This window comes from Verruconis gallopava, assembly GCF_000836295.1.
Source record: "Verruconis gallopava strain CBS 43764 unplaced genomic scaffold supercont1.21, whole genome shotgun sequence".
NCBI lineage: Eukaryota > Fungi > Ascomycota > Dothideomycetes > Venturiales > Sympoventuriaceae > Verruconis > Verruconis gallopava.
This window is the reverse complement of record NW_015622157.1, coordinates 878-27,782: the sequence shown is the minus strand read 5'-3', so window position 1 is coordinate 27,782 and position 26,905 is coordinate 878. Positions and strand designations below refer to the sequence as shown.

The 26,905-nt window shown below is 46.5% G+C and overlaps 10 protein-coding genes across 10 annotated transcripts; 6 read left to right on the top strand and 4 right to left on the bottom strand.

The window, feature by feature from the left end:
• Positions 1–72: 72 nt before the first annotated feature.
• Positions 73–1,770, top strand: PV09_06180 (uncharacterized protein). The gene is made up of 4 exons (XM_016359779.1): positions 73–348; positions 407–692; positions 743–1,376; positions 1,435–1,770. The coding sequence occupies exons 1-3, from the start codon at positions 111–113 to the stop codon at positions 912–914; spliced, it is 696 nt and encodes a 231-aa protein (XP_016212227.1). The 5' UTR covers positions 73–110; the 3' UTR covers positions 915–1,376; positions 1,435–1,770.
• On the top strand, positions 1,758–3,782 carry PV09_06179 (uncharacterized protein). The gene is made up of 2 exons (XM_016359778.1): positions 1,758–2,392; positions 2,442–3,782. Exons 1-2 carry the CDS (start codon positions 1,829–1,831, stop codon positions 3,696–3,698), a joined length of 1,821 nt encoding a protein of 606 aa, XP_016212226.1. The 5' UTR covers positions 1,758–1,828; the 3' UTR covers positions 3,699–3,782.
• Positions 3,694–4,987, bottom strand: PV09_06178 (uncharacterized protein). Its single transcript, XM_016359777.1, has one exon. The coding sequence runs from the start codon at positions 4,904–4,906 to the stop codon at positions 3,803–3,805; it is 1,104 nt and encodes a 367-aa protein (XP_016212225.1). The 5' UTR covers positions 4,907–4,987; the 3' UTR covers positions 3,694–3,802.
• Positions 4,988–5,078: 91 nt separating this feature from the next.
• Positions 5,079–6,695, top strand: PV09_06177 (uncharacterized protein). Its single transcript, XM_016359776.1, has 4 exons — positions 5,079–5,431; positions 5,486–5,504; positions 5,554–5,655; positions 5,715–6,695. The coding sequence occupies exons 1-4, from the start codon at positions 5,230–5,232 to the stop codon at positions 6,541–6,543; spliced, it is 1,152 nt and encodes a 383-aa protein (XP_016212224.1). The 5' UTR covers positions 5,079–5,229; the 3' UTR covers positions 6,544–6,695.
• A 642-nt stretch (positions 6,696–7,337) lies between these two features.
• Positions 7,338–9,083, top strand: PV09_06176 (uncharacterized protein). The gene is made up of 3 exons (XM_016359775.1): positions 7,338–7,649; positions 7,700–8,175; positions 8,226–9,083. Exons 1-3 carry the CDS (start codon positions 7,383–7,385, stop codon positions 8,800–8,802), a joined length of 1,320 nt encoding a protein of 439 aa, XP_016212223.1. The 5' UTR covers positions 7,338–7,382; the 3' UTR covers positions 8,803–9,083.
• On the bottom strand, positions 8,923–9,786 carry PV09_06175 (uncharacterized protein; the record flags this gene model as incomplete). The annotated part of the gene is made up of 1 exon (XM_016359774.1): positions 8,923–9,786. One exon carries the CDS (start codon positions 9,784–9,786, stop codon positions 8,923–8,925), a length of 864 nt encoding a protein of 287 aa, XP_016212222.1.
• A 1,108-nt stretch (positions 9,787–10,894) lies between these two features.
• Positions 10,895–13,027, bottom strand: PV09_06174 (uncharacterized protein; the record flags this gene model as incomplete). Its single annotated transcript, XM_016359773.1, has 1 exon — positions 10,895–13,027. One exon carries the CDS (start codon positions 13,025–13,027, stop codon positions 10,895–10,897), a length of 2,133 nt encoding a protein of 710 aa, XP_016212221.1.
• Positions 13,028–13,779: 752 nt separating this feature from the next.
• On the bottom strand, positions 13,780–15,044 carry PV09_06173 (uncharacterized protein). Its single transcript, XM_016359772.1, has one exon. It carries the CDS (start codon positions 14,921–14,923, stop codon positions 13,952–13,954), a length of 972 nt encoding a protein of 323 aa, XP_016212220.1. The 5' UTR covers positions 14,924–15,044; the 3' UTR covers positions 13,780–13,951.
• Positions 15,045–17,485: 2,441 nt separating this feature from the next.
• PV09_06172 (uncharacterized protein) lies at positions 17,486–19,581 on the top strand (the record flags this gene model as incomplete). Its single annotated transcript, XM_016359771.1, has 4 exons — positions 17,486–17,890; positions 17,945–18,351; positions 18,404–18,826; positions 18,886–19,581. Exons 1-4 carry the CDS (start codon positions 17,692–17,694, stop codon positions 19,579–19,581), a joined length of 1,725 nt encoding a protein of 574 aa, XP_016212219.1. The 5' UTR covers positions 17,486–17,691.
• A 1,589-nt stretch (positions 19,582–21,170) lies between these two features.
• PV09_06171 (uncharacterized protein) lies at positions 21,171–22,715 on the top strand (the record flags this gene model as incomplete). The annotated part of the gene is made up of 1 exon (XM_016359770.1): positions 21,171–22,715. One exon carries the CDS (start codon positions 21,171–21,173, stop codon positions 22,713–22,715), a length of 1,545 nt encoding a protein of 514 aa, XP_016212218.1.
• Between the last annotated feature and the right edge of the window lie 4,190 nt (positions 22,716–26,905).

Here is a 26,905-nt window from a genome sequence, read left to right as displayed (position 1 = left end):
GTCGAGAAATTTTCGGCCAATTCGGCTGGCCGAAGTGCGAGAATGAGTTGAGTATCTAAGCACAGCGGTACAATGAAAGTTGCCTAGCAAACGCACAGATCTCTAACACAATGTCTAATCGTGTACTCTTTATTCTTGGCGCTGGCCCAAAGATTGGGTTCTCTGTTGCTCAGGCGTTTGCTGCAAATGGATACAAGGTGGCTCTCGCATCGCGAAGCATAGAGGACGGCATGAGAGAGGATGGTCTTTTTGGCGTTAATCTAGACTTAACCAAGCCTGAAATGGTCGAAAGTGCGTTTGAAAAGGTCGAGAAACAATTTGGAGTTCCTTCAGTAGTAGTGTACAATGGTATGTGGCTTCGCTGTCTAGCATTGATCGTTCTCATTTGCTGACTACGCTCTTCTAGCGGCTCTGAGGAATGCACTCGAGGCTGATGACCCTTTAAGTGGGATTGACCTCGACCAAGTACAGCAAGAATGGGCCGTAAATGTTACATCGGCGCTCTTTTCTGCCAAATATGCCGTGAGGGGATTCAAGCGGCTCCCCGAGTCGGCATCGAAGACATTTATTTTCACTGGAAATAAGTTGAACACTTTTATTTCGCCGGCGGTCACGACGTTTGCGATGGGAAAGACTGCTATTGCTCAGTTGATACGTAACGCAAGCGTTGCGTATCGGAAACAGGGGATCAAGTAGGGCTCAGTGCTATCGTCTGCCACAGAGGACGCTAATGGGAAAATAGATTCTATTATGCAGATGAGCGTCGACCTGATGGCGGCCCAGTGGTTCCAGTGAGTGGATCGGCTGCTGCTGTGGCTTATACGAAGCTTGCTGAAGAGAAGGAACAAGGTCCTTGGGACTACACATTTATTGATGGGATTGGGTACCACGACTTTAAAGAGACTGCGGCCTAGCGAACTGCCATATAAAGAAATTGATTTCAGTTCTCTATCTTAAGCAGCTTTGAAATCAATTTTCCTTCAGTCGTGTCAGCTCTCTGCAATTTCGAGACGTTTTGTAATCAAGCAGTGAGCTCGAATGGTGTAGGAGCTTCTTGTAGTTCAAATCCCTTGTGTGGAGGACGCCAGGCTTGGCACATGCTTATTTCATCTTGTTACCGTCAACAGAGCCAGACACTATGCTTCCGTTTACCAGTATCGTATGCTCAACTGACGGTGTGAAGAGCGGGAGAGTTTCGTGACGGTACTGCGCTTGGGAAACAATACCTCTTCGCCGCCTCTGATGTAACAAGGTGGCTGGAGCCACGAAACGCACTCTTCGGCGTGAGCTGCACGACCATTTCGGATAGCGACACAAATCAAACGGAGTAGTTTACATACATGTCCAGCTTTTTGGTGCTGACGGAAAGTATCATCGTAAGTATTAGTCGCTTTTCGCAGCCGCGCAGCAAACAAAGCAGCTGAATTTCATGAGATCTTGCTTGATTCAATCCGCACTTTAGGTTCTAACCTACACAAATCCTTGCAGGCGACCAACAAAAGCCTCAGTTTGCCCATAAGAGCGAGGAATCTACCGCGCAGTGACAAACACTCCTTTTTCTCTCCCATGAGATCGCCTGAGGAAGAGATTGTGATATTCAAGAGGACTGTACAATGCTGCCGGAAGCCTGAGTTGGGGCTTTCGCAGTTGAGCAGTTCCATGACGCATGAGGCAGGCCATGGACTTTTCGGGAATTTGAATCCATCTACAATTGAAAGAGCAAGGCGCTGCAAATGCGAAGACGCTCCTTCCCGTCCTTTTTTTTTTTTTTCTCTCGGAATCAAACTGTAATCATCGCAACTCAAGGCTCCGGTAAAAACTTTGCACAATGGACGTAGACAAAACCGCCTTTCCTGCAAGGCTCCTCGAGATCCTGGAGGCTCTTTCGAATGCCGATTTTGTCTCTATCGATTTTGAGTTTTCCGGTATTGCCACCAAGCCGACGATTCGACAGAAGCAAAGCATTCAAGAGCGTTATGTGGAAACCAAACAAGCAGCAGAGAAATATCAAATACTTCAGGTCGGACTCACCTGCGCCATTCTTGACAGGAAGAAGGAGACTTATATCCTACAACCTTATAACCTACCAATCAGTCCAGTCTTCGATGAAGATCTAGATTTGGAGAGACAGTTCTCCTTCCAAAGCGGTGCAGTAGAGTTCTTGCTCAGGAACGGGTTTAACTTCAACTTGACCTTCGAGAACGGAGTTCCCTACTTGTCACGAGATGAAGAGCATGAAGCTAAGGAAAAATTCACGGCAAGAGATGACAAGAATCGATTTGAAGATATTTTGATTGCGGAAAGCGACACATTGACTCTGAAGTTTTTGGAGAAAGTTAGATGTGAGGTTCACGAGTGGTTGACTCGGAAGAAGGAGGACAGCCTGGAGATTGTGAGTTGTCGTAGCACGTAGTAGAGCCTCTATCTGACAACTCTCACAGCGATCGCGCACACTTCATTGGAGGGAGAATTGCGACGCAATAGGTGACCTTACAAGCTTTGACAAGCGTTTAATTCATCAATTGATTCGTAATGAATTTCCCTCGCTGGTCACCATTTCGCGGCGTCAGTCCGTCGTCATCAAAGCCTTGGACGAAGGTCGCGAACACCAAATCCGTAAAGAAAAATACAGGCGACTGAAAAAAAAGATCTACTCTCAAACCGGATTTCGATGGATCATCGAGGCGCTGACAGGTGGATCACTTGCGAACATCGACCTTATGTGGTTTGCCCAGGATCCGGAGACCGGGGCACCGCGGTATTACGATAGCACAGTGCTCGAGGCACGATTCCAACGCGCAAGCGAAAAGCTCAAGAGAAAAAGACCTGTGCTTGTTGGGCACAACTGTTTCACGGACCTTATCTACCTCTATTCGAATTTTCTCGGTAGGCTGCCCGACGACGTCTCTGAATTTCAACAGCGAATACATGAGCTCTTCCCATTCGTGGTGGACACCAAATATATGTTCACTCACAACTGTGGAAATATGAATCCAGCATCTAGCCTAGACTCCATCGAGGAATCATTACGAGTGCAGCAGAAACCTAGGATCAAGACGCATAAAGAGCATAGAAGATACGAGACGGATAAGATGCACCATGAAGCAGGATACGATTCCTATTTGACCGCAAAGGTGGCGATCTTGCTGAGCACGAAACTGGAAGCGCAAGGAATGTATGTGCTTGAAGAAAACTATGGGAACAACTCGCAACCAGTGACTCCTGATGGTAAACAAAAGCTGGATAGCCGTCCAACAGCTTCGCCACAAGCACAGGTGATCAGTGGCAAGGTCGCAGATGTCTCAAAAAACACAAAGCACATTACACCGTCGCCACGTAAAAAGGTCTCGCCCCAGGTGAAAAGTCGATTTGCAACAAAAACCCTTTTCGAAGCTCTTGCCTCCGTCCCAGCATCGGACAACGAGACAGAGGAGGACGAGAGTGCTGCTGTTGGTCCTAGATTCATTTTCAACCCCAACGCGCCTCCGTTTCCCATACCAGCCTCTGACAGAGCAGTTGAAGCGAGAAGCAGCAAAGACATAAATGAAACGGCTACGAAAGAAGAACTCAAGCTGGACGCATTAATGCCACCATTTCATAGCGATTTCTGGGGTGTGTACTCAAACAAGCTGAGGGTGTTCGGAACGGTGGAAGGTCTGCTGGACTTGGACCCAACGAGGCAACAATGCGTTTCTTGACCTTGACGGTCTTGTATCATCTTGAATTAAGGCGATGGCTCTCAGGTATTCTTTACGTAGTTCGAGAGATAGATAAATAGTGTAGCAGCATTTCTAATGATTCATCAGCACTGGAATGCAATACCGCTCTTCTCGACAATATTCTTCCCGCCTCCTGCGAACCCAGTGCCTTCGCTTTTCAGTTCGACAAGGCCTCTCTTTATGTACTCATTTTCAACATCCCTCTTCTTCTTTTTGGCCTTCTTGCCAGTCTCGCTATCCTCTTTATTCGGTTTGCTCTGCTCATCTTCAGTCGTCAAGTTGGTCTCACAGACGTAGCACCTGATGACTCCATGCTCCATTCCGGGGTTATGCGGATCGGGAGTCATGACCGGCTTCATGAACTTTTCCACACAGGATTTGCAGAGCACATGTCCGCATGGTATGGCCATGACACCCTTTGAAACATTTGTGAGCGCCTTTCGACAAGCGGGACAGGACCGAAGAGTTTTCCCCGTCTCCGAAGACTTCTCTTCCGTGAATTTTATCGCCGTAAGAGTTTTCAAAGAGATGTTGTGCGGGGCTTTCTCCGAGCTTGACGGACACAGCGTGTTGAGCTTGGGTGGTTTCTCCGGTATCGATAGCTTTCCGGCTCCGCCATCTGGGGTTTGCGACGGTGCCCAGAAGGAAGGCAGGTGTTTCAGTGCTGCTTTTCTCTCTTCATCCATTTCCTTGCGCACTTTCTTCCTCTCTTCTGCGGCGATGCGCATAAGCTCCTCCTCGTCTAGCTCGAACTTTCGCTTCGTGTCGCCGCCTTGTATACGATCTTCCAGCCATTGTTCAGCCTTCTGCTCCGTACTCTTGCCATTTCCCAAGCCGGCCTGTACTCTTTCGAACTCAGCAAGCTCTCGTGCTCTCACTTCGGCTTCCTCGAGTTCTTCGCTCTCCAATTCCTCTTTCCGTCGCCGCTCCCATTCCTTCTCCAGTCTCTTTATTTCCGCACGCTGCGCCACTAAGTTGTTTAGTGCACACTCGCGGCAGAATATATCTCCATTGGGGCAAGCGACGGGGTCAACGGCATTAAGCAGACACAGCGAGCACGAGCCGAAAGGCAAGAAATGGTCGCGGGACAAGATCTGGGACTGCGAGCCCCACGCAGTTTTCAGAAGGGAGCGCTCGTATGAGGTGAAGAAAGCGAGCGCGGTGTTGCGCTTGCTATGCGACGGCATGGCCGCGGGACTCAGGAAACGAAGCCAGCTACACTTTGCTTGACGAAAGCGTCATCAGATGGGCCAAAATTGAGCTCGAACGTCGCCATAGTTCTACACTAGGCTTGCCCTGGAAAGGGCACAACTGCGGCCTCCCGTCCGGAGTCTGACCCCGGACCGTCTTTCCCCAAGATTTTCTTCGGTCTGTAACACGTGCTTTCACGAGGGGTCTTTAAGGGCTTCAGCTGTCTGATTACCATCTTTTACCTCTTTTCCCACCCCTCATTCATTTTTCCTGTCCATTCTTTTGATAATTTGATGATGCGCACTCCTTTTCTTGGCTTATGTCGACGGTAGAAGACAAACTTACATGCCCTAGCCTCCGATGGCGGGCCGGCTCGACGGCGACGTTATGGTTTACGGGTAGCCTGGCCAAGTTGTTCTTGAAGCTCGGGGCAAGAACGGAGGTTCATGGCCTTGATGAATTTGTTAAGCTGCTTGATGAGAGAATGGACATAGAGAAGCGGACTAGTGGTTTATTGACCGGTATGGCCCCAGGAAATTGTGTTGCTTCCAGAATTATGGCTCATGCTGGATTAGTTTCAAATCATCTTTCGGTGTATGTGCCGTAGCTCCTGGGATTTGCCAATCCACTGATGCCATTCAAGTGTCGATGATCCAATGATTTGGGGCTTACTACCATATCGACATTTGCGCCCAGACAATATTAGGTGGTCCCTTGGAAGCTACGACATTTGTTTCAAGAATGGGTATTTATTATCTTAAGAAGTTGAACACCTCCCTGACTATGGCTGACTGGATTGAAAAGATCGTACAGCATCCTATCACAATATTTCTCTCTTGGCCAAACATTACCAACACATCGAAAAAATCACTCAAAGTATGGTGGAATATTTCAGCCAACGATTACGCAATGTATCCGTCTGCTGTCCGCGGGCCCATTCACGCAACCTACGCCTCCACACGACCAGTGGGAGTTACGGTCAAGCTCGACCAAGGGTGTCCATAACCTCCCAGATCCCTTTACAGATCCCACCTTTACATATAGCACCACTGGAACAGACATCTACCCAGCTCCATCGGCTTACGGGACTAGACGACATGCATGGATTCACATCTTTCCGGAAGGCAGAGTGCACCAACATCCTGATCGTACGATGCGGTACTTCAAGTGGGGGGTCGCGCGCTTGATTTTAGAAAGCGAACCATGTCCCACCGTTGTGCCAATCTGGCACGAAGGCGCTGACGAAATCATGCACGAGGAGCGAGGATTCCCACGTTTTCTTCCTCGTCTGAATAAAAAGGTCGAGGTCGTATTTGGTGAGCCTGTTAGCGAGACCGTCTGGAGAGGCGTTCGTGAGCGGTGGCGGAAATTGAAGGAAAGGGAGGTGCAGAGGGATCACGTGTGTCAAGGAGAGGAATTCGAGTATCTGAACGATGAGCTGAGGTACGGACGGGAGGCGAGAGAGTTGAGAATGGAGGTTGCTTTCAAGGTCAGGCAGGAGCTGCTTAAATTACCACGGGCGCGGGGAAAGGCTGAGGAAGATCCGAAGGCGGGAATGTGGGACACGTATAGGGAAGAAGGTAGGAGGAGAGAGGGGAAGATGGATGACGACAGCTGGGTCAAGGATATGTAAGATACGCTCCGCGTTATTGGTCTCATGATCCGCAACATTTGCGATTTGTGTGCGACTTGATGGTTGGACCACTGTATTTAATCACTTGAACAATGGCCTAGCATGTACAAAGCTACATTTTCGCAATCGTCAATCGTGGTCTAACTTCGCATAAGTCGCTTTCGAATATGAAAATTAAAGAATCTTTTCTGTCAGGCTCTAGTCCTCAAGATAGATGTCGAAATCGTGAAGCTGGACACGCAAATTCTCAAAGGAAAATGCGCTCATTTTTCATGATTTGAGCGGCCGATATTGAGTAATTTTAGTCCTCAGTAGGCTCGCGGATTGAGGACACGAGTATCTTTGTGGTGGGTTGGCTTTCTTTGTGTGAATCTTCTTTGCCCGGTCGAAGATCTTCATGCGCCTTCTCATCACAATACTGTGTCGGTCTGTCGCTTTCATCCTGCATTCATTCCTCCTGTTGCTAAGATCAAAATCTCGCTTCGCCAAGTTGAACGGTTTGTGATAGTTCTAGGCCGCGTGCGGAGCATGCTTGCTGGCGATCTTTGAGCAAATAGCAACAAATTACCTAAAACATCTACTTTACCGTATTAACGTCGTGAGGAAAATTCTCTAGAATGCTTCTTCTAAACAGAGAAGACATTTTTGTCTTAAGTCTGTCCTCAGCAATTTAATTATATAGTTCTCCGTCGCTGCATGGTTCGGGTCTTATTTGGCTGTGACGTCGGAGGCTGAAAGCCTGATTTTCCCGCAACTTGGCAATGTTCGCCAGGTTCTCATGGATCTCGCTGTCAGCATCATCTTGCTGATTATCTTTACAGAGATAATCTCAGATCAGCATGAGCAGAATTTTGAACGCTATTCGCTCCTCCGAATCAGAAGTCAAGCCATCCGATGATCCAATCGCAAATAATATTCTTGACTCATTGCGCAAGACACGCTGGAAATTATCAAGAATCGAGCGGCTTTCCGGAAGTCATGGCAACTTCATCTATCGAGGATGGCTCAAGAGACCAGACAAAGACAGCTATGACACCATCGTAATCAAGCATGCTGAACCGTACGCTGCTTTTGATAATTCTCTCAAACTTGACGTAGAGCGATCAGTAAGAACGGGAGAAGTGTGCTGTTTTATAATTTCACTGATCCACGCCAGGTTTACGAGCGGATGATGATCGAATCTCTAGCAGATAAGAATACAACCAAGTATGACCGTTTTATCGTGAGAACACCAAGGTTTCTGTCAGCGGATCATTACCCCAACACGATACTTATGGAAGACTTGCCAGGATCACTTACCGTCAAGGAATACCTCTATAGATATGGGGAAACCATGCTGCCAGCTACTGCCAGAGAATTGGGAATTACTCTTGGCAAGTGGCTGAAGGAATATCATCTGTGGCTTAATGGTAATGACGAGAAAGCCATGCTCTTGAAGCAAAGAATAAAGGGAAATACCTCCATGATTAGTTCCAGAGAACAAATGTACATCGGCAGCTACAGGAATGCAATGAAGCAGTTCCCAACAGTGACTTGGCCTGGAAGTAGACATCTTGATCAAATAGAAGATGACATCAAGAAAATAAGTCGTGAAGGTGCATCGGGTATCCATGGCGATTTCTGGACAGGCAAGTAAGTAGAATTATGCCACATACATCATGGATTGCACTAAATGAGCCAAGTATGATCCTGAAAGATAAACCTCTAGCTTCTCAAGATGGCAAAACCCTCTACCCCACGAAGATCCTCATCCTCGATTTTGAGGCCTCTCAACCCGGCTCACGCCCGCAAGATCTTGCACAATGTCTTGCGGAGCTGTATATGGAACATCACTTTTACGGCGCATCTGCGCCTCTGCAAATCATGCAAGGTCTCATTCATGGATACTTCAGCCCAACGGAAATTCCCGATAAATACGATCGAACAAAAAGCACGGTAGACCCAGCAAGTATATGGTCCGAGAAAGATCGCTTGAACTTTGCACTAAATACTGCTATGCACTTCGGAATCCATCTTGTTGTGGTTCCAAACCGAGCTGGATGGCCGAAGGGAGAGAAGATGGTAGCTTGTGCCCGGTTGGGGAACGACTATTTGCTTAATGGACATAACGCAGATTGTCCTCGATTCAAGAATGGACCGCTCCACGATCTTTTCCCCTCGTTCCCACCCCCACCAAAGGTCAACCGGATGGAGGTAGTTAAGAGACAAAAGAAGAAGTCGAAACTTAAGGCATTATTCTGCGGTTGTTTTGGTGAATAAGATGTCTCCACGACGCTTTCAAAAATTTTTGTCCGAGCTGGCAATGTGATTCTGACACCTCAAATTGCGCGAGAAAGATATTATTTGGCGTGTAGATGATGGTCGAAGGTGCGACTACGTTCACAGCACAGCAACTACAATATGTTGAATATTCTCAGACATTAGAAAGCCGTCCTCCCCCCTTAGTCGTGTCAGCTCATCCATCCAGGAAGCTTTGACCTTCTCAAATCTGTCTTTTGGGAGCTCATCAATCCCAAATGAAAGCCACTTGTGCACTTCCACCAAATTCTTCCACATTTCTTCCATCTTTGGTAAAGTACTAACATCCCACTTAGGACGGGTTGAGGACAAATCAAAATCCATGATGGTCTTTACCTCGAACCCAGTCCCTTCGAATAAGTGCTGAAGGCAAGTCTCTGAACTATTCAAACATGAAAAATCCAGTGGAGGCTTGAATCCCTGCTCCTTCACCGCTTCAAGGAAGATTTTTGCTGGGAGATTACCACTTTGCTGGTCCGCAACGAATATTCCACCAGGTTTCAAGAACTCGCTTGCGACGGTTCGGACCACTGCGTTGGGATCGGGGAACATCGCGATCGCAGAGGCGCATGTAACCGTGTCAAAACTATTCTTCTCAAAGCCTTCTGGTAGGTGCAGGTTCATAACATCCTGCTGCTCGAACTGGACAATATCCTGGACACTAAGCTGTTCTGCTTTGGTCATCGCGAGACTCAGAAATTGGTCTGATATGTCGATTCCTAAAACCCTGCCGGATTTGCCGACCATAGCTGCGGCTTTGAGTGCAACATTTCCAGTGCCGGTTGCCAGATCTAGAACGTGTTGACCCTTCCTGATACACGTGATTTCCACTATGTTTTCAGCGGCCCTTTCGTGAAACGAGTGTGTCATTGTGTCGTATTTCGCGCCCAAGTTATTATAGAATGATTGAACGACGCTGACATAGTTTGTTGAAGGAGAAGACATCTTTGCCGATAGTAATCGAATTCGCGATTAAAAAATTTTACTCGCTCATATCAAACTATGAATGACTTTATATATTGCCTGCAAGACTCATTTATTCAGAGAGTAATTAGTATAGTGTTGAATATTTCAAAAACTCTCCGTGGATTTGTTACATCCCGGAGACTTTACCAAAAAAAAAAGCTTTGTTTCGGCAATTTTTCATTAGAACTGAATTCATTCAATGACCAAAAGTCTCAATATTTGCACATCCATAAGTTTTCTGCCGCAACCTTTTATCGGACACTGGTAATTTCGGGTTGAACTTATCGAGACGCTTCCTGCACATATGCGCAACATCTTCAACTTGGTATTATCCGGCGTCTGTTGAGATTATTCATGAGCTCAACATCATGGAACTTCCACTTCTCGTTGTACATGTAAAACTAGGCCAAGGCGATTGTCGCTATGGCTTCGGTGCATCATCCAACCATCGCCTTTGACCGTAGGGTATCATGCACGTCTCAAGCCAAGATAGCCATTGTGAATGCTGCCGGACAATTCACCGAATAGCCAGATTAGAGTGATTATGAGCTCAGAGGAAGCTGACCAGAAATGTAAGGGGATGCAGCATGCCACATGCCACATTGCATGATTATGTTCGAGCAGCAAGAGAGCGCTAAACAGGTGGTCACTCCAAACGTTTTACAAAATCTTGAAACATTAATTGACACTAGGGAAGACATCCAAGCTTTCGTGCTAAAGTTTTTCGATTTGAACACGTTTCCGAGATGAAGATTGGCTCGAGCTATTTCTTTGCAGATGAAGAAAGATCGGATCAACTGCAGATGATTATCAAGATTATATCTTCATTTATCTTCCGGAATCGCATTTTGCAAGCACCGACAGGAAATTAGCCAGGATGGTCACCAGCCACCCAATGGTTGCCTGAAGATGGCAATAGAACTAGACCACGCGTCTGGAAACACAAGGAGCGGAGCGGAGCGGAGCGGAACTTAAATATTCAACCTCGTCGACTTTAACGTTGAAAACGCAAATCTGTTCATTCTTTATATATATTACATTAACACTCAGGTAGAAAAATATGGTGATGAATATGCGAGCCATTACATCACGACAGCTTCGCGACAGGTGGTAGGTTGATTGTTGAACTCGAGCTGTTATCCACCAGACCTTTTTCATCCAGCTGCACCTTTATGTCTTTTGTATCAGTTTCCTTAAACGCGGCAGGAGGTTGATCTTCTGCCAAAAGCACTGGAGATGGTCGCTGAGGAAGATTTTCTTCGTTAACTTGAACATACGAGGTTCTGGGAGCGGGCTTTCTTTTGCCAAGGACACCTCTGACTTTTGCTCCAAGGCCCGCAATCGAAAGGGACGGCTGCCAGTAGAGGAACAATGACAATAGGATGGCAGCTGCAGCAACTAGAAAATATAGCGGGTTTTGGAATATTCGGTAAAGGAAGAAGCCGAGTCCGGTGAACACAGCCGAATACCAGATGACTAAATGGCCGACATGAAAAGAGCGTTGCAGAAATGATTGACCTCGTTTACGTTCAGAGGATGATCGCGCTGAAGTTCCCCAGCCAGTTTGATTCATGGTGAATAGGGCCCATATTTTGGACGGCAGGAGCCCGAAGAAATAAACGAAACCATAGAAGCTGAAGAGGAGCAGCCAAGGATCGTGACTCATCAGCATTGCTAATGAGGATTTGAAGAAGGCGATGGCGAACATGGTACCAAGCCATATCAGAGGGCGCCAGTCGTTGTTCGAAGACTCGAAGAGAAAGTGGAAGCAAGTGGCAATCAGGATGAATGGATACAGCGTCTGTATGGTTGTTTCGACCAGCATCCACGGCGCTTGGTAGACAAAGCTTGCTGGGAACCAGAACGTCTCTCGGAAGAAGGACTTGCTCCATCGCGTCTGTTGAGTAACCCATCGATTGAAAGCTGTTGGAGACTCGCTATCACACCACGTTCGATGAGTGTAACGGGTGTTGAGACCGTGAGCCAGCAGCTGGTTTGTTAAGTGTCGATCATCGCCGAATGTCGTTGCTTTTCCTCCAAATGTCTGTAAGTTCCACGGACCAAGGATCGTCTCCAGATCGGAGGCACGGTACATGCTCATCGGACCAGAGAGACAACCAACACAGCGCCACAATGACTGGCAAGCCCGCTCGATATTGAAAGCAAACCAGTACCGCGCCGAGCAAAGCCGCGCGAGCAAGTTCTCGGACCGGTTCCAAATCTTTACATCCGCGGTTACGCCACCTAGCTGTGCCTCAGAACGCAGCAAAGTCAACATTTCATCCAAAGCGTTGTCCTGGACAAGAGTATCTGAGTCCGTTGTAAAAATGGAATCTCGCGTTCGCAAGGCGTACAAGCTCATAGCGAACGCCGTGAACATTGCGGTACGCTTATGGCCATGTGGTTGACTAAAGCACACGGCGTCAAGGCTACTGATATTCCATTCGTCGTTCCATCGCAATATCTGTTCAATGACCACCTGCCTAGCAATCGACAATGCCATCGCATGACCTGGTCTATGACCACCGGTGAGCCAATGCCAAATTTTGCGGAACATTGACCGCTTATCTGCAGGCAAATTCTTGAAGTAAGTGTCTCGATGCAGATCCGAGAGTAGGATAGGCAAGTGAATGAGTGGAGCATTCAACCCTTTGAATTCATCGACAAAAGCACGAGCCATGTCTAAGTCAGGCTCTTCATTACCATCCACAACACCCACAACGCACTTCGGGTGAAGTGTTTGCGTTTGCAAGCTCCGAAGACATTGCCGCCATGCCTGTTCGTCCTCGCGGTAGCCAACAACAGCAATTGAGACATCACCATCGGGGTTCAGAAGCTTAGCAGTTGGTGTAGTCTTCGTGCCCTTTTCGCAGTCGCCAGCTAGGCTTGCATTTATACGTTTTCTCGTCAGGTTATCGGTGATACGATTGACTTGAATTCGGTTACCGATTGCGCAGGAGAACTGTATGATATATTCCGAGATCAGGATTGCGCCGTAAAGGCCGATGGAGGTGATTCCAAAGTCATAAAGTTGAAGCCCTATGGCATAGCCAGTCAAGAGCGCGGCAATGAGTCCAAAGGCCAGAATAATGTTGAAGACGGCCTTGATAATATTGACTTTCAGAGGTTTCCGCGTCGGGATGTCAAAGACTTTGTTAGAATCAAAGTGGAAAGCTTTGCAGCGAATCGATGCAGAATCCGAGAAACTTGACTCCCACATTGTGTTTCGTCCAGACGAACACTGGCTCGAAGTCATGCTTTTGCATGCCTCAAAAATTTCGACAGACATGACGAAGAAATCTTGGAAACGTATAAAGAGTGTTGGTGCATGTGAGAAATTTTGACTTCGAGACTGTATTTGAAAAGAGAACACTCGGGAGCGGCTGGATGCTATCACACCATCAGTCCTCAAAACATTCTAATCATGTCAAATTTGCATACGCATTTCCTCGCTAATGCTCCAACCCTTAGCCGCAGAGTTAGCTCAGGTGTTCCAGCCCCTAGAGAGGTCAAATTATTGCGCATGTCACTTTTACAAGCGGCTAGATTGCACACGAACGACTCAGCTTGCTATTTTTGCTGCTGCTATTGGCGTGTGCGTATTTTAGAAAGCTTTGGTCTACATTTCCTCAACCCACCCGACGTTCTGGAGCTGAGATGGAGATCCAGGCACCATGCAGGGATACTCTGGAGCCGGTTTTGTGCAGGACGGACACGCCACTGTACTTCCTGAGCATTTTTCGCTTATTTATTCTTGATCAGGTATTCCTCGCCATCTTTAGATCGAACGTTGGACCGGAGCTGCCGTTCAATTTTGGATTCTTGTCGAAAATGCCGAGCTTGCTAGCTTTTCATGAATTTGGTAGGTTTCAGCTCGGCCAAAAGCTGTTCATACGAGCCTTTGAATCAGCGTAGAATCAGCTAACTTGATTGAATTCAATACAGGCTCTAGCACACTGTTTACTTTTGTTGGAAAGTCGATACCTAGTCACTCTGGACAATGCTATAATCTAGCAGCTATGAAAATATTTATCAAAATTGAGGATTACTGGACATCAAGTTGGTGTCCTCTTTCTCAAGAAATATGTAATGTTTCCACATCCTAGATTTTCCAGTTCACTTTCTCTGTGCTTGATAACCAATATCACAACCATTTCAAACGAAACTGTCCAAACCAGCAGAAGAGAATTAAGACGAAGATCCAGCTTGAATTCATTGGGCTTACCATTTGAGCAGAGCTTGTAGATAATGCCTTGATAGTAGGAGTAGGAGTAGGGCTATTGGTACTTCCTCCACTGGACGAGGTTGCTGACTGAAGGACGCCGTCGCTGATCGTGCAAGATGTTTTTGTGGCTTTGCACGCAGGCGCCGCGGAGCTTGTGTCATTGTACACAGCCCAGAAAAGGGAGATAACATCCGTGCTATCTGATGTTGGTGGCCCCATGGAGTAGTTGGGATTGCCATCAGACCAATGGCTTATTGAAACAGATCCAGGATCTTGCGGTACATTGGTTGTGATGACTCTTGAGTACTCCCCGTCCAGGCCGTAATGAACAATGCCAGGAAGCCAGACAAAAGACCACGTGTGAAAGTTCTTACTGAAGGCGCCGGTGCCGTTCCACTGTTCCTTCTGGTATGTACCACTCAGTGGATTGCCACTCGCAGAGTAGAGCTGCGGTTTGACCGTGTAGAGCAGCGTTGGGTCAGTCCAGGCGCTTAGATATTCGATGTCAACTTCAGAGGTGTCATTCTTGTAGGTGAAGAAAGCCGAGACTGCCCCCGGAACATTTCCAACACGTGTTTGAACATGGTAGGCGCCATAGAAGAATGATTCATTCTTTGTTGTGACTTGCGCACAAGGTACGTTTCCAGCATTCAAGGGGCTGACCGTGAGGGCGAGTCCATCCTGGGAAAGATGGACTTGTTCCGGTGAGAAAGCTCTGTTGTAGGGTCCCCCTCGTAGGTTGAGAGTGTAAGAAGCAGGAATAAAGAGATCTTCAAAGGTCTGGTTCGTGATCGATGTGAAGTTAATGGCGAGGAAGTTTGAAAATGTGCTTTTCGTTGGATCTTTTGCGTCAACGAAACCGCAGTCGCAGTCTGGAAGGGTTGATGCCATGTCGAGATTCTTGAGGGTGATAGTGAAATAGTCTCACTTGGAGTTGTTCGAAAATGACAGAAGTAGAGAATGGAGAGATGATAGTTATCAAAGTCTCAGGAGGAAGCCCCCTGCTGAAAGCAAATCTGGAGAACACGCAATCAAATTGATTTGTAAAACAAAGCCCTCAATTTTTCACCTTCCCGCGATGCTGTTGTAAGACAGCCCAGATTGCGAGAGAGCCTACCGAACCTTGCATACGGTCGCTCTATGTTTACCGCCGTTCGACAACCGTGCCTCCGCCTGAATAGTCTAGACCCGGAGATCCCCTGATGAGCTGGTGGAATGGCTGAGCTGCAGAATTAATTTAGCATCACAACTAGACGATTGATATGGCTTGTGCTGAAAGGCTGAAAAAAGCGAGATGGTTTGCCAGGCATCAAAGCAGCCTCTGGAAGATTTTTAGTTGAGGCATAAGGAAGGACAACGAATTGTGCATGTAGAATCATCCATGAGACCAACTGTCGCACTAGCATGTATGGAAATTTTCTGCTGAGGTTTTCTATTGTCCATGTACTTCTTGACTGGTGTCTCGAACTGCTTTTGACCTGGAAATCTACGACGGCGCGACAAGCAATGTTCTTGGGCTACTGAAGCAGCTCAAACCTCAAGCAGAAATCGCGGATGATTGAGAGCTTTCGACCATCTCAAAAAAGAAAGGGCAAAATGCTCGTTCCTGAAAACCCATGCACGCACGCGACAGCTTTTGCATCGTACGTGTATCAGCTCCGGCACACTATTCCTTCGCATGCAGCGGTGATAGGTTCAGGTAAATTCCGCTAGCAGTTCAGGTGCCAAAGGCATCGAGCTTTTCCCCGGCAATATTTTCGCGATGCAGCTCTGGACTTGGTCGTCATTCCGTGATCCCTGATCCTCGGATGCTACGATGTCTAAGAATGTTACGTTGAGAACTATCCCTTAGGCATGTGGCCCGTGACCTTATTATGGGGCTTTGATATGGAGACACTAGTCTTAGCACTGTTACCGGCTTCTGTGGCCGAAGTGCTTGTTCCGACAACCCGCCGTTAGGACAAAGCTTGGCGCTAGGCGGATTACAGATGATGTGAGGCCAAAACCCCCTTAAACTGGCTTTGACGGTTGCGATCTTTCGAATCTAATGGAGCTCAGTGTGCGATTTGCGTCCTCAACTAGAAACACTGTAAACAAGTTCGTCGTCCTTCGTTCATGAGCTAAATTTACGCACATGTATTGATTCCCTCGGCCAAGGCAGAACACATCACAAAATCCTTTGAGCCAACTGTCGGAGAATGCGAGCGAAGACCACGAGGGTGCTATTGAGGGTCTGTTCGTTAGGAAGTTCTGTGCACAGAGTCATTGCATGGCTGACGTGTCGAGAATTAGTATTCCCCACGATCAGGCTTTGATGGGATGTGGCGATTTGGATCCTCAGATTGCGGGGTATGATTGGCCAGCTCGTATGCCAGGTTGTCATAAAGAGATAAGATTCACACGCCACACGCCAAAGAACCTTCATCGACATCAGCTCTCCTGACATGGGAAACTGGAGAGACCCATGACAGGTTCGCGTAACTAGCATGAAAACGGAGATAAGATCGAAGATTTTTCATCATCTGGACCTGCATGCCACCATTTTTATCATTCGTGTGCTTGCCAAATTCCCATTTAGGTGCGCGACCAGCATTGTGGCAAGCGACTCTGATTCTCTAGAAGAAAACTGAGCGTTCGATAGCACTGTAATCTACCCCCTAATGCTTCGTTTTACCCTGCATATGTAACAGTGAAAGGCCAAGTTGTCCGCGCGGAGGATCTAGATCTTGTCAAGGCTTGCCAAGCTTCCGAAGCTCTTCTAGCTGAACACAGGTTACTAGCTATTAACCTGAACTTTAATAACGATGTAATGCTATTTGGTAAGTCCATGTCTCCCCATGCTGGACGTCATCAATTTCAGCTTGGACGGCTCAAAATTGTTTTGTATTGCCTCAACGCACCGTTAACCCATCTTTTTTGGTGGACCGCTGAAGTGGCAATATGTAGAGGCAGCTGAAACTTTGACCAAACCTGTACTGCTGGTGACGAAGGCCATCGAACACGATTTTTACATACTTTCCGAGCTGTAACTATCGCTTTACAGCCGAAACGACCTATTTTCACATATTCCTGCTTGATGCTGTGGTTGATGAATCTCGCTTCTGACGCCACCAGAAGACTTTTCGACTCATTGCTTCGCATTTCCCCGTGTAAACGAAGCGCTAAAGCTCTCCTTGATGTTTTGAGTCATCCGAAATTGACGGGAAAAACTAAATCTTAGCTTCACAAAGATGTGAGCGGCTGACGTTTCATCAGAATCGTGATAGCCAAGCGGCAAACCCCCGGCTGAACGATCAACACCGAAACCAATATCCACGGCTGAGATCTAGAACGCTCGGACTTTGATCGAACGACTGCTTTTTCTGCCTAGTCGAACTCAAGAGGTACTAATTTCAGCTGAAGATGAGAAGCATGAGTAGCGTCAAAGTACAGCAAGCCGATTTGCTGGATATGTGGCCGAAATGCAGAAGAAAAGGCCAAATTCCCGGCTTGAATCGGCGTTAGAAAGACGAATACTTCTGGCAACACGGCCCTCCTTCCGCGAATTGTGAAGCCCATGTCAATAGTCTCTTAAGAAAAATTTCCGCCTTTTCCCTCTTTTATTCCAATAAATCTGGGTGTGAGGAAAACGATCACTCATAGCGGTGCCAACCTAGTCAATGAACATTATGTCGCTGTCAATGCAATACTCGACCATGAGCACACCAATTGAGGAGCATGATGCATCCATATTTTCAATTCCGACAAGTCCAACAAGTAGCTCAAGAAGCACAAGCCCGGAATGGCCATTTGTTGCAGAGAGTCTGAAGCTTGCAATGGCTGTAACGAATGTTTGCATAGTTGGTGCAGGTTATGTTGGTACGTGTGTTTCCAAATCTGACTGAATGATCTCCCGCTGACGATCAATGACAGGAGGCCCAACGGCAGCAATCCTGGCTTTGAAGAATCCCCATATTCAGGTCAATGTTGTTGATAAAGATACTGCTCGTATCGCGCAATGGAACTCGAAGCATCTTCCTGTATACGAACCAGGCTTGAACGAAATTGTTTGTATAGCCCGAGACGGATATCAGGATGGTTGCCGATCCCCTAATCTCAAATTCTCTACCATGGTAGAATCATGCATCAACGATGCTGATATAGTCTTTATTGCGGTTAATACGCCAACCAAAGTATGCGGCATTGGAGCAGGTGCCGCGACAAATCTCGCAGCATTCGAAAGAGCGGCTATCACTATTGCTCAGAACCTCAAGCCTGGCGCAATTGTTGTTGAGAAAAGCACAGTGCCGTGCGGAACTGCACAGACTGTCCAAGAAATTGTAAGTCTTTGCCCCTTTATCGAAAGGCTCTAGGCAGTTGACAACGATCAAGCTCTCGATGTATCGACCCGGAGAAAGTTTCGAAGTGCTGTCGAACCCAGAATTTCTGGCGGAAGGAACAGCAGTAAAAGATCTTCTTGACCCAGATCGTGTTTTAATTGGATCGTCGTCGACTAAAGAAGGTCAAAAGGCTGCAAAGATGCTGCGTAGTTTGTACGAATCGTTCGTTCCGCCTTCGAAGATTCTCACTGTGAATACTTGGTCGTCCGAGCTAGCTAAACTTGTGGCGAATGCCATGCTTGCCCAAAGAATCAGTAGCATCAATTCGATCAGTGCCATTTGCGAGCAGACTGGTGCAGATATTGACGAAATATCTGAGGCTATTGGACGCGACACGCGACTTGGGCCAAAATTCCTCAAAGCAGGTGTCGGTTTCGGCGGAAGTTGCTTCAAAAAGGATATTCTGAGTTTAGTTGTACGTCGAGATTTCCCATTCTAATTAAACATTGAAGTATTTGGCTAATAAAGTCGTAGTATTTAGCGCGGTCCCTACACTTGCCGGAAGTGGCGGACTACTGGATGGCAGTACTAGCCATCAACGACTTCCAGGTCGATCGATTCACTGGTCGTGTCGTGAATAAGCTGCATGGAGCCTTGGTTGGAAAAAAGATTACGGTCCTAGGATTCGCCTTCAAGCAGGATACCAATGACACGAGGGAGTCGCCAGCAATCAATGTGGTAGAGGCTCTACTAGATGAAAGACCTGCTGAAATCGCCATATTTGATCCAGGGTGCACACCGTCTGAGATCGAATCTGCCATAAAGTCTCAAGGATCCATAGAGAGAACAAGCATACTGTCTCCAAATGGGCCGGTCAAGCCTTACATAAATGCGTACGAGGCATGCCAAGACTCAAGTGCAATTCTCATTCTCACGCCTTGGCCCCAGTTTCAGTATCCTCCAGCATCGGTGTCCGAGAAGATCGTGCATCCAATCCAAGCCAACGCGCCGTCTCAAAAGCGATCACAAAATACGACCTGCTCCGCAGATTGCGCTCTTTGTGCTAAGTTAACGCCCAAACAGGCGGAGACCGCACGAGAGTGTCTTGACTGGTCCATCGTGTGCGAAACGATGCGAGCACCGAAATGGGTCTTCGACGGGAGAAATATTGTACATAAAGAAGCTATGCTGAAGTTGGGTTTTCGGGTAGAGAATATGGGAAGGGCTTAATCAAGGAGGAAAACTGATGGATATGATACACGGACATCTCACGATGAACATTAATTAGTTCGCTAATTTTTTTTTTGATAATGCCAACAATTTTGATAGAAATAGTATGAGAAAAATTACTTCAGCAGACTACAAGAGATATCTGTAGACATAAAAGGACTTTAAAATTTACCAAAGTGGCGCATGTTGGCCGTGAAGACATCAACCGTAACGGCAAGACCAAGCAATGGGAATGGAATACATGCACATCGAGTTATTTCCCTGCTGCGGTTATGTAAAGAGATATCAAGTCAGATGAACTGTGAGGACCGCACTATCGCACGGTCAGAAGTGAGCAGAAATCCTTGGGAGCGCTAGTGCTGTTGTTGGAACTTATGCAACTTGAGTCGAGCATATCTTTCAGAGCGAGGAGAGACTTGGGTATCCACAAGCCATGTGAGTATCACCATGAGAGATTGGGCACCTTGAGAAAGCTTTCCAGTGTGGTATGAGGTTTGACAATTGCCAAATACGATATTGTGGCAGAATATTCCTTGAGACACTGGTCTAAGGATCACTGAACACGGCCGAGACAATCTCATGGGCATAGAATGTTTTGGTGCCGGTAGGAGCAGGCATTTTAGTAGGAAGTACGAAGAAGCATTCTTAAATTGCTCAAATCGTTTCTTCACAAGTCTGAGCCCTTTGAGCGACGGTTATGGCGTGCTTTTTCTTGTGAGCGGTCAATAGTAAATGGTTTCCAGCTTAGATGTTATGCGCAACCAGATTGGAAGAAAACAGGACGAGCGGAGCTTCGTGAGAGATTTTTGAGTTTTCTTGATACAAATCTCACCTGCCAGCTATATTTTCTGTGTATACCTGTGTATACATGCATAGTCTTGACTATGGGCCTGGCCCATTACCTTTCTAACAGTGTCGCTCCCCTCTTCTGCAACACCGATTCATCAAAACATCTCGTTCAAGGATTCGACGTGCGAAAGCAATATTTTGCGTGCTGAGCATATATCTGCATGGACGTGCTGTACCATGACACGGCTGATCTTACCTTCACCTGGAATGTGATGGGTTGAAATAGCTCTGTCTTAACCTGAAATGTTTTGCTCCCCAACTCTACAGTGCCGCGCATATCGAACTAAGATAGGCATATTGTGGGTTCTGATTACGAGGTTGCAAAAATCGCTACTATGAAAATTCAAGTTATTGTCAAAAGAAGCTTGAAATTCTGGAACTTGAGTTGTTGTAATTCGATGAAGACTCAAATGTTTAGACACGTTTTTGCTTGCAGCCATCTTAGGAAAATAATTTCCCAGAAAATTCTGTTTAATAAGTATATACGTGTAAGTGCTGCTATTTAAACCTCATACATTGTTGTAACAGTTGCTTCTTGGCACGCGAGTATGAAGAAGATGTCATGGAGCCTTGGAAGACTTGGTCACCTGCTCAGCCCTATGATCGTGTCACTAGCGCGACACACGCGTTGCCTCCGGTCACGTCAACCGGAAAGTTTGGGGTCCAAACCTTCAGCTCCGGGTCGTGACAGCTCGCCCCATATTTGCGATTACCGATTTTCTCGATGAACTGACTCGATTATGACACCGAAAACTGCTCGTGCAGATGTCGCAGCTATTCGAACGCCCAATGTGCAGGGGAAGGCCCTCGTGCACGAATTTCGTTGTCTGTACACATTCGACGTGCGCCGAAAGCAGAAAAGATGGCAAGATGGTCGAGCAAAATTTCATACGTTCAACAACAGAATCATGGTATATGACGACACTCAGAATTTTGTTGGAGACATTCATTGGAAAGATGGCAGCGGGCCTCAACCGGACGACGAATTCTCCTTAGAAGTAGGCGTACTCGTCCAGATCGGAGATCTGCTTTACACAACGCAGACTGATCTTGCACCATTGTTTATACGAGAGCGCAAAAAGCCCGAAAGTCATGGGGCCGAAGGAGCAGAGAACGCGGCAGCACTCAATATGGCTCTTGATCGGAAGGGCCATCTTTCCACGCAGAAGCACAAGAGCTTGCATGTCCTATTGAACTCCGCAAAGACGGGTTCCATAAAAGCTAAAATGTCTGGGCAATCACCTTATGACGCACGAAAGGCAGGTTTAGACGTTGAGTCTAGTGACGACCGCGGAAGGAAAAGACGAAGATTGGCGGTTAATAAGACGACGCATTTCATGAGCAAAACGAACGGGACCGGAGAACTGGCTCAGGAAGTTGAGAAATTGGCTTTCAAGACAAAGAACAATCCGTCATCTACTATTTCGCGCTCCACTGTTTGGGGCCGCGATAGCTCTCCTAAACGGACTTGTAATTCAATGGCGAATTCGACGAATATCAAACTTGGAGTTACAAGGGTAGAGTGCACTAGTGCGTGTTATCTGCCTCAAAACCGGTCACTAATGAGAACAATGATTTTGAATCATGTCGAAAGTGAATCGGCAGATAATCATACATCTGTTTCAGCCAAAGACTCACGCGCGGATAACGCTCCCTCTGGAGCGAAAAAAACTTTGTTGCGGCTTGGGAAGTCAAAGAAAACTTCGATGCTCATTTGCCAAAAATTAGATCATGAGGGAGGTGTGAGCATAGCATCCAGTAAACAACGACCTAATCTCTACCAAACCTTATCAGACTTGGAAGATGGGACAAGAGAGGATGAGCGATTGAAATCCAAGAGTGAAGAAATAATTCCATCAAACAGCAATTGTGAAACGTTGGTCGACATTATCGATGAATCATTAATACTGACCTCCACGTCCGGACTAGCTGTCAAGGACCTTTCGACACCAATTGAAGATCAGGTTAGATTCCAAAGCGGGTACCAGCCAACGGCTTGCTCTGAAAATCAGGGTACAAATGGTGGCAAAGCTTTGCTCGCTAATAGAGCACCCATAAACTATGCGCAGAAGAGGAAGGGAACGAAAAAACTTTCAAGAACTACAGCACGGCAAAAGTCGCATGTACCAGATTATGATGAAGACCGATTAAACATGGTTCAATCACGTGATATCGTTCGACCGCCGGAGAAGCACGACCAAGGACCGTGGACGATTGAAGCAATGGATCTCTTTGATTGGCGGCCACCTGATTGGGAAATGAGGTTGTTAAAACTTTCAACTTGAAATCCAGACAAAGGCATACGGACGCCAGCTACTGAGCTTTTGCGATTCTATCTTTGCATTGCAGAAGGTCAAATCGGAGACTCCTTTCATGTCCCGGCAATCTCCGCCCCCGAGCGATGGAGTTAATCGATGTTCGAAAGCCATTGAATTAAAATCAATCCTTAGAAACTCCGGCGACTCTCGCTATGTTGCACCGTGCTGGAGCTATTGACCATGTTGCCATGGGATGGCATTTCATGATGCTTCCATCCATGTTGCCAACCATTTTGGCTGCAGTAGGACAGCGATTACCTGCATAATGGCTGCAAAATCTGCTAATCTATGCGTCGATTGATGGATCAAATCGTTGTGTAGCTGAGCCCCAAAATTCAGCAGCTAAACGTAGTCTGATGCCCTATCGTTCCAAGTAGACAGGATCAAATACCAGCGGTTATGACATTGACAGAGAAACTTACCACTAGCGGGGGATCATCTAGTGCTAGTGTGGGGATTATTGCGACGCCGTTGCTCATTCCACTAGACTTCGCAAGGTCGAGTGTTCTGAAGTACACTATATGTGGAGGACTTGATGAAATGCTTAACCTGAAACAGGACATGCAAAGCGCATACGCCTGTTTGGCACAACTGTCACAGGCAAATGGAGATTGGCTTTAACAGTTATACTTCGCTGGTTGCTGGTAGCGGAGTGTTAATTTATTTTTGGATGGATCTCTAACCGCATGCGTTCACGAGTTACAGTCACTATAATGTGTAGTCACCCAAACGCCTGCTGTTAAGTCTTGATTGATTGTCAAGTTTGAAACAACGGGAGCTACGGCTCTGAGCGCAGTGAACCACTTTGCATGAACGCGCCCACTATCCGTGTAGGCTCCGAGCTCGCATATGGATTTGCCATTGCTACAAATATGCTGGCAGTGTCTAGTAGCCGATCGGAGATAATTTGAAGCGGTCAAAAACTCTAGCCCGTAGAGTGAAAGGGGAAAGTGGTTCGCGCAAGTGAAGCCTGTGAACATTTTCTTGCCAGTGCGATTGCTCAACACACCAAAAGATCGGGCAGGGCGATCTGAGAGGCAAAGATGAATGAGGGTTGCCGAAAGGATTCCGCAAATCCAAAATAGCGTTGCGTTGTAGCAGCTCGGCTTGCACAAAATAAAACCGGGACGCGCGGTAAAAAATCTTGCAGCATAGGTACGTGAAGACAAGCTAACTCGTTAAGCGTGGTAAGGATCGAATGCGAAGAGAAAGATTCTGCCTCGGAGTTGTGAAATCGTAGATTTTCTTTCTGGATTCACCATCTAAATGTTACATGTAGGAGGGATCAGCACCGAAGTTGGCCCATTCAGATTTTCACCTGGATGCCTTTCGTTGTTATTAGGAGTTTATCACAGCACACGCTCGTTGGCTTGCCCTTTTTTGGTATCCAGCTTGAAGCCGAGCCTGCGAGCGTTCCAATCGATTTTATGTCATCGTTCACGCAGACATGCCAGGAGCATTCCAGGGACATGCCTTTTTTCAGATTTAATACCCGTCTTCTGCACACAACTTTTTTGCCTTACGCGAGCTAAATTTGGCAAACCTATTGACTAAGATACCCCACTTTAGCAGTGTTTACCATCTGTAAGTGAGAAATTTCGTGAATCGTGTAAATATTGCTCTCGTTGATACAATACGGGAATTTTAGTATATGCAAATACTATACTACACGAAAAACGCAATACGTCTATTTGTAGTATACATGGAATTATTAATACTACTACATGTACTCCTAGAAAATCATGTTAATAGTATTAGAAAAGTATTCTTAAATATTCTATACTGATACTGATTTTGTACTAATAATTGCCATTTGGTTTATTGTATAATAGTGATAGTGTAGATAGTGTCCTGTTCTATACCGTTGGGACAACATTACCATTATGGTAACCGCTCAGTGTTCTTTTACCATTTACGCATCAATAATTTCCAGTAATACATAATTTGCAACGAGCCTTCTAAACTTTGACCTTGCGATTGCCTTGAGAACTACGAAAAAAAGGGTTCCTGCACTCTGACTGCATCGATCTGCAGCTAGCTTGTTGCCTCGTTTACACTAAATCCCGCATCGCAGGTTGCACCTGCAACAGTGTCGAATTTGATTATTTACGCTGTTGTAATCTTGCACTTCCTTTAATACGGATTGTCCTTTCAGATCACAGCCGGTCGTAGTCGGTGCCAGTTACTCTTTGTGCTTGAGGATCGCTCGAAAAGACAGGCTACACTAGTCAACTTAGTATAACTGGATGACATTATATATATAGCCTAAGAGTCGGTGAGGATGTGTTTTAATGCTGGAGCTGGAGACAAGTGAAAAGGGTAGCATCGCCCTTTTACTGTGAAAAAATCCTCTCTCGAACCCTTTTCATGAAGAGCAGCGACTTGACTTATGCCCATCGCCCACTGAAAGCCTGTATATAATGAAATGCCTGTAACCCAGATCAATCATGTTTCGTAAAGAGTTTTCCCATTTCACCAAGTCCAACCCCTCGTCATTCCATTCAGATCTCTCTTCTGGTCACATTCTGTCCCAAGCGGTTTGAATACTCTCAAAATCAACACCTGCTTCCACACATCGACAGTGGTTCCACCGTTGTTCAAGTTGCATCTCAAAGGTTCTCGAAGTGCAATGCTTTTTTGCAAAGTGTATGCGATCTGTGCCTGTGCTACACAGGCACAAGGAAAATCTATGGATACTGCTGAAAGCATTGACTCAGCACAGCAGAGCTCACTCTCAATCAAACCTTCCATGATCATGATCCCGAAAAAAAAAAAGATAAAAACGCAATCGGAACTCCCTGTCACTCCAGCTCAATCCCATAAGGCGACTTCCTTCAGCGATAGAAATTTTTCAAAACAAGTGAGACAGAAACTTGATCAAAACGCAGGTCAGCTTCTGCTTATCTCTTCGGGAAAATTGCCGACGTTGTCACAACCAGAAGCAGACGACCAAGCTGCGTTGGAGGCCATGATGAGCCAAGAAAGAGATCGTATTCCAAGAGACGTGGGCTTGGTCACTTGTATCAAAAGTTGAAGACAACATGCTTGAAAAAAACCCTGCGCCGTCGCGCTTAAGTCGAAGAGACATGAATGACTGCTCATGTAAAGTATAAGCAGTTTTCGTCACTTTTATTTTGTGTTCAATCTTGATCGGACAGGAATTCGGGGTATTAAATCGCAGATATGTAGCATTGTATCTACGTGAAGAACGAAATATCTTATCAGCAAAACATACACGAAACGTTTTCTAAACCGCGTCTAGCTTTATCAAGTTAAACAGAGGAAGAAATTGGGCGGTGAAATCCACATGTAGACTTGTCCGAATGAATCACGATGCATGACGCTAATTCAACCAGTATGAGTAATGTCATGCGGTCAAGATTCTTCACTGGAACTTAAGGACTCCACCCTTTGCATCTGCATATTCAGTTCGGTTGTATAGAAAACAATTCAACGATAGGAAATAGCTTGTGAATAGCATGTAAAATTTAAAAAAGGAGAACCCCACGAGAGGCCTGCTAACATGCCAGATTGATAGTCGAACTGGCATCTGCTTTTGTCTTTACCAGAGAATTCTCTTGCTGTCAAATGGGCATAAAATAAAAATCGCGGTCAACGAGACTTGTACGGGACTTCTAATTGACGTGGTTGGGGTCTCCGGAGCGGTCATCTTGACCGGTGATCTTCGCTACTAATAGATCAAAAGGCACTTAAATGGCCAGAGATAAGATTGTCGAAAGCACTGACGTGGATTACTGGTTTCCTGCTAGAACGATGTAAAGCAAACGAAGAATATGGTACGATCTCGGGAAAGGGCTTACTTGGCAGAGTGAGAGAAACGCCGGATCAGACAAGAGGACAGGCCTGAAATCCTATTCTTAACATAAGAATCATTGGCCGCTGCATGAATACCTGGATCCGGCACTGTTAAGCTGATTTGAGGCAAAATCCAGATAAACTGGCGAGCGCTCTCCCACAGCCTCAGGTCATCTAAAGAAGCCCTGTCGATCTCAATGGTCGCATGTTCGCAGAGAAGGTTAAGATCCGGTTGTAAGTCATTTCAAGTCAGTGCAAGCACTAAGGCACGCTGTGAAACACGTGAACCGAGTGCAGGTACCCAAAGCCTCAACAAACTTCTTAGCTACGTGCTGTACACG